The sequence below is a fragment of the Bidens hawaiensis genome, unplaced genomic scaffold (genome assembly GCF_021521415.1).
Source record: "Bidens hawaiensis isolate Kalapana, Puna unplaced genomic scaffold, B.hawaiensis_p1.1 tig00022862_1, whole genome shotgun sequence".
NCBI lineage: Eukaryota > Viridiplantae > Streptophyta > Magnoliopsida > Asterales > Asteraceae > Bidens > Bidens hawaiensis.
In genome coordinates, this window is record NW_027493562.1 from 195097 (window position 1) to 207051 (window position 11955).

At 35.5% G+C, this 11955-nt stretch overlaps 1 protein-coding gene across 1 annotated transcript; it reads left to right on the forward strand.

Annotated features, from left to right (window-relative positions):
* Window positions 1–10776: 10776 nt before the first annotated feature.
* LOC143566260 (uncharacterized) lies at window positions 10777–11295 on the forward strand. The gene is made up of 2 exons (XM_077053006.1): window positions 10777–11086; window positions 11198–11295. Exons 1-2 carry the CDS (start codon window positions 10777–10779, stop codon window positions 11293–11295), a joined length of 408 nt encoding a protein of 135 aa, XP_076909121.1.
* Window positions 11296–11955: the final 660 nt, after the last annotated feature.

Below are 11955 nucleotides of genomic sequence, written 5' to 3' on the forward strand. Positions count from 1 at the left end.
TTGTAGAGGAGCCCATAGAAATAGTAGACGGGAAAATCAAGCAACTTAGACACAATAAGATCTCGTTGGTCAAAGTTAGATGGAATTCGCAACGAGGCCCAGAATATACATGGGAACGAAAGGACGAATTTCGGAAGAAATACCCCCACCTATTTCCTCAAAAGGATGTAGTTGACGCGTAAAATTTCGAGGACGAAATTTTTATAACGGGGGGAGAATGTAACGATTCCGGCAAATTCAGGTATACCCTAGCCGGAATATACTATTTACGTGTTATTCAATACTGAATATATGAATTATAATGTGTTTATACGAGTATATAAGATTCACAGTACGAATTATACTCGAATGAACAGTTAGTCGTATTAGAATTACGATTAACTGATGAACGGTTATTGAAACCCGAACGAATCGGGAATTACATTATAGACGAAATATATAATGTTTAGTGATGTTTACGAAGTATTAAAGCTTCGGGATAAGTGAATTATGGCACAGAAAAAAAAGGATTTCGATTTATTAGTACGTCGGTACGATAAACGAAACCTTTAACATCAAACCAAGCAAGAGACGATCGATCAAGCCGAAAAAGATGCACAATTACCGACAATACGATGTGTTAAGTCAATAAACGTCATGGTTTAAGTTTTTAAAGTTTTTAAATCAGTTTTATATAAATTTTAATTTTAAGCCGAAAAACGACCGTTTTGGTCTCGTTTTGAGCGGAATTAAACGTTTAACCGAGAAACGAACTGAACCAGATTATCCACAACATTATCCGGATGCCGTGTTAAGCGTAGTTTAGTAATTCCACAAATTTAAAACTTAGCTTGTGTCACACCCAACCTAAGACGAAAATGTCAGGGCGTGAGCTGATTGCTCACAGTTCTTAAGGTACTATCATGCAAAATTAAAATTTATGATATCTATTATTCCAATTTAAATAGTACAAAAAATTCAAATAATCATAGTACATAAAATATCATTAATATAAGTAAGACAAAATAAGATCTAAATTTTTGTTTATTCTCTTTAGCATGCAATCCTAAGTGTCTCCAAACAATCTTGATAATCATATCATGCGATAACCTGCATATGCGTTAAAAATACAAATAGTTTTTGTCAACACTAGGTTGAGTGAGTATAACACCAGATTTAAGACACTACAATAATACATATAAAAGAGCAAACTGTGTCAAGTGAGATAAGAAATTTAACCAATGAGCAAATAAATAATGTTGTCGGTAAGCTCAATGTCAGATGAACTGAACGATGGCTAACACCCCGGGCGTATAATCATAATAGTCTGAGTATATGTTGGACCTCTCCGACATGTATTCAACTAAAACATATAAGCATATAACACGTTAGGCATAAATTGTTAAACACACAAGACTAACAGTTGCAAGTTTGAGTATTAAATAATAGTAAAATATCTACGAACGCATATGTCTCCAAAACGGATAAAAATAAGTAAAAGAAGGGGAGTGAGATACTCACCTTAACAGATGAGAAAACGGAAATAAATACGGTAAGACGGTAACATAACATCACGCTCGAGGTGTATCAATAAACGAATCCTAAGTAGTAATAATAACCGGAGAATACCATGAATTAATAGATGCACTAATAGAGATTTAAGATTGAACGGATATTTGAGATAATAACTTAACTAAGTTTATTAATTATTTAAAACGGTTATCTTTGATTAATAATCGTGAGTAACCAATTATAATATATAAAACACATTAGTTTATAAAATATTTATACAAATAATTATTTTATCAATGTTAATTAATAAGTTATATTTTAGTCACAAAACTTTGTAATTATAATTAAATACTTAAATAAATACTTAAAATTTTGATAGAATATATAAAGATATTGTTTTAAAATATGTATTTTAAACTAAAATAGCATTAATATATATTTTTTTTATTAATAAAGATTTCTGTTAAATTAATAGTGTAAATAGTAATTAATTGATAGAATAATTTATATAAAATAAAATCTTTTATAACCTATTTGGCCAAATAACTTTATAAAATAATAAGATATAATATATATTTTAATTATGTATTTTAAATAGATAAAACCTTTTTAACACTTTAACTTTTATCAATTTCCAATATCTATTACACACACGAAGATATGTTGTAACCAAAGTTTAGAAAAGTGATAGGTTAATAACGGTTTTAACAAAATAATAATTAATTACAAGTTTTATAATATTGATTAAATGATTTAATATAATATATTTATTAAAACACTTTCAAAAAATAATATAAGTAAAAACGGGGCTGGGGGTTCGAACCTGCGACCCCCAGTGGCTCAAACCTTAACAAAACCACACACAACCAAACGCTCTAACCGATTAATTGGTTATAATATTTGAACAAAAAGTTTTAAGCTGACAGACATGGGCCCATATGAACTAGGAACCTGTAACGATTCCGGCAAATTCAGGTATACCCTAGCCGGAATATACTATTTACGTGTTATTCAATACTGAATATATGAATTATAATGTGTTTATACGAGTATATAAGATTCACAGTACGAATTATACTCGAATGAACAGTTAGTCGTATTAGAATTACGATTAACTGATGAACGGTTATTGAAACCCGAACGAATCGGGAATTACATTATAGACGAAATATATAATGTTTAGTGATGTTTACGAAGTATTAAAGCTTCGGGATAAGTGAATTATGGCACAGAAAAAAAAGGATTTTGATTTATTAGTACGTCGGTACGATAAACGAAACCTTTAACATCAAACCAAGCAAGAGACGATCGATCAAGCCGAAAAAGATGCACAATTACCGACAATACGATGTGTTAAGTCAAAAAACGTCATGGTTTAAGTTTTTAAAGTTTTTAAATCAGTTTTATATAAATTTTAATTTTAAGCCGAAAAACGACCGTTTTGGTCTCGTTTTGAGCGGAATTAAACGTTTAACCGAGAAACGAACTGAACCAGATTATCCACAACATTATCCGGATTGCGTAATCCAAATGTGTGGCCATGGTTGGAGATGTGGGCCCCCCCACCCACTTAACATGGACCGATCGGTCCATGCTAGTCACACACACATCCATTTTTTTTTTCCACAAACTTTCTCTCCAAATCCTCTCAACCTCTTCATCATCCATCCAAAACCTAAGTTTTTTTAAGCAAGATCATAAGGTAAAAACATGATTTCAATGTTTGATTCTTAGTTGTAATTCCATAATCTTGAGAAAATGAGGTTTCAAATGAAAAATGGGTGAAAACCCGAGATGAAACCGATTCTCGTGTGATCAAGGGATGTATACAAGTTATACAAAGGATCTTGGTCCAAGAAAGTAGTTAAAAGAGTCAAAAACGAATTTTTTCTGTCAAAATCTTTGTTTTGATGTTTTAATCGAAACCATGAAAGAAATGGCTTGATTGTGGGTATAACTTGCTTGGTGTGGTGTTGATGTGCTTGTAAGTGTTGTATCTAGTGGCTAGCAAAGGCTAGAAACCAAGATCTTTGCGATCTAACGCTAGAAAACACAAGATAGTTCGGTTTTCGTGTGATTTAGTTATTTTGGACAGATTGTGGTAGGCATAGAGTTGGGTCATGTAATTTCACAGAGATGATCTACACATGGAAATATGAGATCTGTGAAATTTTGGTAATTTTTGGATAAAGGATGAATATTTGGTGAATTTAATGCTCGGTTTTGGCCAAAAATGGTGAAAAATAGCTAAACATCATGAAAAATTCTGGAAAATTTAAGATAAGCTTTTTATAACATATAAAAGTCACACACAAAATTTCAGGTTCATTGGAGAAGTCTAAGTAGGCTTTTCGGTAAAACGAGTTCTAGGGATTTCTAGCTCGGTTTTGATAAAAATGGCATGAAAAGTGAGTTTTTGGTTCTGGAAAAATTACAGGGAACTATGTGGGTGACAGGGGTCATCCCAGAAAAATTTGGGATTTTTCGAAGGTCGTTTGGTATTTTCGACATATTTGGTGTTTAAATGACGTTTAAAAATGGTTAAATAAATTTTAGATATAAAAATTAATTCTGGAAAAATTTTATAAAATTCCTTACTGTTAAAATATGATTTGTACAAAATTTCAAGGTCCGAGACTAAACGGATATTTATTTGTGCTAAATGGAACTTAAAAACAAACTTTTAAAGCTTAAAACGTGTAAACCGGCAAAGTTCGCCTAAGCGAGCTGACTGGTGCATAAAAACCTTTAAAATGGACTATTTTCATGAAACTAAGTTAATCAAGTAAAAATAAATCATCCGAAAATAATTCGGATGATTTGGGTAATTTTACCCGATTCAACCGTTTCCGGTATATTAAAGACGGAAACGGGCCCCGCGGCCAAACGGGGTGTTTAACCGAGCTCTATTTTCACCACTTTAATGAAGATATCAATAATAACTATTTTCGGGTCGTGTGTGGTCAAACTCATTTTTTTGAAAACATAAAGACGAATAACCGTGCTAGGCACGCAAAACGAGAAAACAAACTATCGGTAGTTTTGACTAAAGAACTCTAAGTGATATCACAATCTAAGTCCTGAGTAGTGTATCGGGGTTAACATGGTCCCCGGATCGTGTACGGTACTGGGTTAACAGTGTCCCCGGACGTACAGGCTAACACGAATTTAAGTTATATTGTTAGAAATTGTGTAGTAACGATTTGGGGATCGTATTACAGATCTGTACCAGTAGCCGTGCACCGTAGTACATCTTGCTCACAGGAAGGTGAGTTTTCACGAGCCCCTTTTTACTGAACTGTTTTAAATATTTTCCAGGGGCGGAAAGCATGTTTTTATCAAAGTGTTTAAGTACATGCCGATCGCATGGAAATGAATGTATTTATATAATGTTTATGGTACGGAAATCGTACGGTAATGTATTAAGATGATAATTAACTAAGTTGCTAATATTGTAAGGCCCGAAACAGTGTTATGGGGTAACCGAGTTCCCAGAGGTTATTAAATGTGTATCTGGGGTAACAGAGTTCCCAGAGGTTATTAAATGTGTTTATGGGGTAACAGAGTTCCCAGGGGTTATTGGAAGTAATCTGGGGTAACAGAGTTCCCGGAGGTTAATCGATATGTTTTGGGGTTAATAGAGTTTTCACTTGTGAACTCAGTATAATTACATCACTCACTTATGATTTTTATAATGATTTGTCATGGTTTATTTAAATTAGTGAAACTCACCAACTATTCGTAGTTGACCCGTTTTCTTTACATGCTTTCTAGGTACACTCAAATCGGAATGAGTGATATGTGTTCGATGCTGTGTGCTATTTGTGGAAGTCTAGAGATCTATATTTTTCATTAAATATGATAATGTACTATCGGTAACACTTATGTGATAACGCTTAGATGGTTATGAAACACAGAACAATGTAATATGTTAAATTAATGTAGTGGTGTTTTCTTTATAAATAATGCTGTTGATATCAGATGTGTCTGTTGCATCCCGTGTACGTTTCCGCTGCGGTTACGGGGTGTTACAGAACCCTAACAAGATCAATCGGCCATTATGTTAATCGTTTGGCCTATTAATCATGCGGCTTTGAAATAGTCATCAAGCCGAGCATATTCCTATAATTAATTACCTCAAACGATGGTGTTTAGATGATTAATCAGATTAAAGAAGGGCCAACATAACTTGGTTATAAAGGCGAATAAAACTGTAATAATTGTATAATTGATTATGGTGATTGATAGGTGAATATAACATAAACGGGTTATAGACGGTATGCAATAATAAACAATACGTATAATGTTTGATCTTTGTTTATTAATTAGTGTTGTCAGTAGGCCGGATATAGTATGAAGAATCATAAACATGATTCAATTCCAAGAATAGGGGTTTAGGGTTAATGGGTTCTGGGTAAATGGTTAGTAGTATAATAATAGAACATAATTGTAGCTTAGTCCCTGTAGTATGAAGTTTGATACATATAGGGTTAAAACTATTATTTAGGGACATTTTTGTATGTACTTGAAAGTTCTTTTAGTTAAATTAAATATATATAATAAATAATAAGAATAAAATTTATACTAACTCGATAAAGGTGACATTTTATTGATTAAAATTACCAGAAAATGAAAACTGGTCGGGTATTGATGTTTAATATATCATATGAAAACCCTAGTTATTACAGCTTGCGTTCGAGTTAATATCTATTTATACGTTTCACATGCATCAGAAGCATACAATAGATCATTATGGATAAGGCTCATAAGTCAAGACACTTTATACATCTACGGAATGGAAAGATGTACAAAGGACTCAAGGAGAATTATTGGTGGCCAGGAATTAAAAAGATGATCACCACGTAGGTAGGGAAGTGATTAAGTTGTTCAATGGTGAAGGCAAGGTATCGGATTTCGTCAGAAAAGTTGCAACAGCCTGAGATTCTCGAGTGGAAATGGGAAATAATAACATTGGATTTTGTAAACAAGTTACCAAAAGCCAAGGGATAAGACACTATTTGGGTAATAGTGGGCAGATTAACCAATTCAACGCATTTTATGTCGGTGAGAGAAACGTATGACATGGAGAAATTGGCCTGTATTTACGTAAGCGATATTGATTTTCATCTCGGAGTCCCAAAAAGAACCATATAAATCGAGAAAGTCGTTTCACATCGAGGTTTTGGACGACATTCCAAGAAGGTTGGGAACACATTTAGATTTAAGCACCGCTTACATCCACATACTGATGGACAAAGCGAGAGGACGATTCGGACGTTAGAAGAAATTTTAAGAGGATGCGTAATAGATTTTGGTGGAAGTTAGGTTGACTACCTGCCATTAGTGGAGTTCTCATACAGTAACAGTTATCACGCTAGTTGTAACTTTCGTTATTTTTCAAACCCAAAACCTGACCCATTATAAAAACTTTTATTTCCTGATCCCGCACTAAATAAATAAAGCAACTATTTCTTATTAGTTATATCATACCCTTTTGATATAATGCTAAATATTTATGTTTCCCGTGTATATTTTATTTAGTATCTTAATAGTTTTTTGTTCGTTTTTAGTCAAGATTTGTATACTACTAACATTATTTTTTTGGTAGGTTTTGAAAACTGATCGTGATCAAAAAGGGAGAAAAACGAGTAAAAAAAAGCCAAAACAAGGATCCGGAACGCGTCAAGAAGGAATCGGAAGAAGAACCAGTAAGATCAGGCCGGTCTGAACGGCCTCCCTCTCCCCAGGCTCCGCGCCACGTGACCATGGGGGCACACCATGGCCTCGCAGCACCTAGGTGTGTATGCTGATGTATTATTTCGTTTTTGTTCAGTGTTGGGCCCTGTTTTTAGTATATAAACATCCCTAACCTTAACCTGAAGATACCCTGCTGCCACCAGACGAATTTGGATTATACGAAAGCTATTATTCGAGTTTCTTGGCAGTTGTGAAGGCACCAGAACATCTGGTGAAGAGACATACGTTCGCGAGTGAAGATTACGAGTTTTATCATCTTTGATTTTTCCGTTTCTCATACTTTCACCATGTTTTCGGTTTTATTTACATTGTTTGATTTAGATTACACGATGCTAGGCTAAACTTTATAAACTACCCAGGTCCTGATGAACCTTTGTTTGGTTTGATTTTGATTGGGATTTCTTTCGTTATGGGTTTTATGTTTTAAGTAAATTGTTAAATTTAATGAAATTGATGCGTATGATTACTTGGTTTTATTTACTTAGATTTATTGTTTCACATTACCCTTGTTGATTATATCATAGGATAGGGTGTTAGGTCATTTACTGTGTGTTCTTGACTAATTTTTGATTGAATTCGAATAAGATCATAGAAACAATAAAACAAATTAAATAAATAAAAGTGAGTTGCTAGCCTAGAAAGCTGTAAGATGATAGGTTATTGATAGATCTATGTTGGTCAAGATTGCTAGATTTAGTTCTTCGTAAGGAGTTCGTCTAGGTTTGATTGGCAACTTAGTCTATTAAGCCTACTGAGTCTACTTAGATATCTTTGATTTCCGCGCTGTAAGGTAGGATTTCGTTATAAAGATACTTAAACATAAATAATTAAATAACTGTAAGGAAGTTTGATATTCAAAACGGGTGCGTCTTAAAACTTGTTAGAAACTCATAGGTGTCTTCTTGGAGGTTCAAGGGTCCTGCTCGGGTTTTCTGTCAACGGTTTATCTTACGATCCCAGTTCCATAACTTAAGTTTCCTAGTTAATTGATAGCCAGCCGTAACTTTGGGGATTCTAGCCTAGGTAGTTACTTCCATCATCTGAATTAATCTAAATAATTTATTAGTTTATTCATAATTTAATTAATTAGGGTTTTAAGTTTATTAATATAATAATTAATTAGGCTTAAGTAATAATTATACTTTATTATTATTTAATTAATTAGGGAATAGTTTTAGTTTAATATTATTTAGTTAAACACCCTGTCTAAACAATATTTATAAATAGTCGTGTCTTTTAATCGAGTCTAATTTGCTAGTTACGTAATTTAAAGAGTCTCTTGGGTTCTATATCCGGACTTACTTAGCTGTACTAGAGTTGACCGGTACACTTGTCGGTTAGTAGTTTGAGTTAAGTTTATGAGTCTAGAGTATTACTTAGTGTCTTGTTTTAGCGTATTTTTATTTGACTACTTTTAGCACATCAAGTTTTTGGCGTCGTTGCCGGGGACTCTTGGCGATTGCGTTATTAGCTTTGGTTAGACTTTACTTGCACATACTTGCTATTTGTTTTATTTTTGTTTGAGTCTTAGGAGTCTAATTAAATTTTAGTTTATTTTTCTTTATTTTTTTAATCAACTTACTTGGTCTGATGCGTTTTTCATGTATATGCCGCATCTTCGTTCGCAGGGACCACCACTAGCTAATCTTGGATTCTCTTCGTTGAAGTTCGAGGCTAGTTCATCAGCTAAGAAACAACCGTCAGAAGCTAGTTCTACACCAAAGTCATCACCACATAATTCACCACCAGAAATTCCGAAAAGCCAACCAGACGACAATAGAACAATTGCTACTCAAGCCTTCGATGGCTTACCCGGAAACCAATCATGCATCATCATTCCTGAGATAAACAATCCCAACTCATGGTAGATTCCATCATACTTCATGAACAATCTCGTTCAAACTAATCAGTTTCTTGGGCGCAATGACGAGGATGCACCAACACACATTAACCGACTCTACCACATTTTAAAACTTTTTAATTTACAAGGTGCTACTGAAGATGCTATTTTCTTACATATTTTTCATTTTTCACTTGCATGAAAATCAGCTCTTTGGCTTGACACTCCACGACCTGACACGTTCACTACTTGGGAAGCATTGCGTTCAACTTTTATCAGGATTTACTTCCCACCTGCTAAAGCGGCTATTCTTGTGATCAAATTCATTCTTTCCACATGCAGCTGGATGAAAAATATTGTCATGCTCGGGAGTGTTTTCAGAACCTATTGTCTCGCTGCTCACCGAATGGTCTCACACCATCGGCTCTCGTGGAGAAATTTTACAATGGGTAGAACTACAAAAACCAAGTTCGTTTCGACACGGCTGCGGGAGGAAACCTAATGGCAAAGAAGAATGTCACCGAATGTAATGAGATGTTTGAAAGCTTTGCTCAATCAGACTACGCCAAAGGGCCACGTCACGGGAATTCCACTCCCCTCACTAGTACATCCTCATCTGCTCGAGGTGTACACCAGGTTAATCTGGATACTAGTGTGGCTGCTGCTTTGGAATCACTAACTAGAGAGGTGAAGGAACTTAAGACGAAGGTGGACAAGTGTAAGTTGTGTTGGGGTGGACATGGCACTTTGGAGTGCCCGTCGATTTTGTTGCTTGTAAGAATAGGTTTCCAAATAATTACAACAACAACAATCCTAATTGGAACACCTACAAGAACCCCAAATCAGAACAACTCCAATTGGCGTCCGGCGGGCGCACCACCTGGCTTTCAAAATTATTATAATCAAGGACAAAGTCATTACTTCAATAATAATAATAATAACGATGGTACTAATTTTCAAAATAATGTGCAAGATTCGAATGGTGGATTGGGACGTCTAGAGGATATGATGAAGCAAATCTTTGAGAGAGATCAAGCCACAAAGAAAAAGTTTGCCGAGCACGACTTGATCTTCAAGAATCAACAGTCATTGTTGCTTGACTTTCAGAGGTCCGTAGATGATATTGCTCAGCGTCTCGAAGAAGGCCTCATGGACAGTTTTCTGGTACTACTCAACCGAATCCGGCCGCTCAATTGATAGTCATTACTACTCGTAGCGGAAGGGTTTCGGGTCCCGAGGTTGTTAAAGAAAGGGTTGGAGTTGAAGAAGAGGAAGTGGTAGATGAAGAGATTGAGATGGAAGTTCTGGGTAAGACACAAGGTAAAACACCAATTATTATGCCACAAGTTGAGAGAAAGCCGGCCGAAGTCTGGCCACCACCTATTATTGATCTTTCCCATGTTCCGTATCCCGCTCGTCTCAAGCATCAAAAGTACACGAGGGAATACATGCATTTTCTAAATATGGTCGGATAGTTTAAGATCAATCTTCCATTTATTGAAGCTCACCAACACATGCCAAAATATGCGAAATTTTTAAAAGATTAACTCAAGAGAAAATATCGGTTGGGAGAGGTTTTGTCTATTCCACTTAGCGGGGATTGTTCGGCGGTAGTGTTGAATCGGGTCCAGGAAAAGTTGTCGGATCCGGGTGTGTTTATGATCCCGTGTATGTTCGAAAGTGATATGATGAGTCAAGCATTTGCGGATTTTGGTGCTAGTATTTATCTTATGCCATATTCGTTATATGAGAAGTTGGAGTTGGGCGAGCTTACACTGACTCGCATGTCGTTGTCATTGGAGGATCTTTTGGCCAAATACCCACGGGGAATTGTTGTGAATTTCCTAGTAAAAGTGGATAAATTTGTGTTCCCGGTGGATTTTGTGGTACTTGATATGGAGGCCGACGAAAGGGTTCCCATTAGTCTTGGTCTCCCGTGTTGGAGAACGGCGAATGCTCTTATTGATGTGTATGATGGGAGGATTACAATTCGGGTTGGTGATGAGAATGTTACTTATGATGTTGCTAAGTCGATGAAGCACCCATGTGATGATGATGATTTTAGTGGTCCATGCCCTTCTGTCTAATATCTTAACTCTTTTATTCCAGGTTTTGATACGTGTCTTGATTATATTTGTGGGTCCAATCTAGTTGGGATGGAGGTGGATGAAGAGTTGGAGGAAGAAGATGTGGATGATGTTTCTTAATTGGCGGAGATTATGGAGGTTAGTGAGGTTATTTTTGAGAAAGATGTATATAAACCTGCTCCGTTGGAATTAAAAGTTCTTCCGTCACATTTTTGACTGTGCTTATATTGAAGAGGGTTCAAATTTACCCGTTATTGTTTCTTCCAAGTTGAAGGAGGAAGAAAAGTAAAAGTTGATTGAAGTGTTGAAGTTGCATAAAGGGGAGATTGCATGAAGACTTTCAGATATTCAAGTTATTAGTCCTGCCTATTGTACCCATCGGATTTTGATGGAAGATGATTACAAACCGGTAGTTCAACCCCAAAGGCGTCTTAACCCAAACATGCAAGAGGTTGTCAAGTAAGAGGTTCTAAAGTTGATGGACGCCGGGACGATTTACCCAATTTCGTATTCTTCATGGGTAAGCCCGACCCAAGTTTTTCCAAAGAAGGGGGGATGACGGTTGTCATGAATCAAAAAATGAACTTATCCCTTCGCGTACGGTTACCGGTTGGCGTGTGTGTATTGATTATCGGAGGTTGAATAATGCCACTCGGAAGGACCATTCCGTTGCTGTTTATTGATAAAATGTTGGAGCGTCTCGCAGGGCAGCAATTTTATTGTTTTGTTGATAGTTTTTCAGGTTATTTTCATATTCCAATCGCACCGGAAGACCAAGAG

Excerpts from the sequence above, each read along its gene's own strand:
- LOC143566260 (XM_077053006.1), top strand. The coding sequence starts at position 10,777 with ATGAGTCAAGCATTTGCGGATTTTGGTGCTAGTATTTATCTTATGCCA. Across the intron at positions 11,087-11,197 it reads GAGGATTACAATTCGGGTTG|GTTTTGATACGTGTCTTGAT; the intron begins GTGATGAGAATG and ends CTTTTATTCCAG.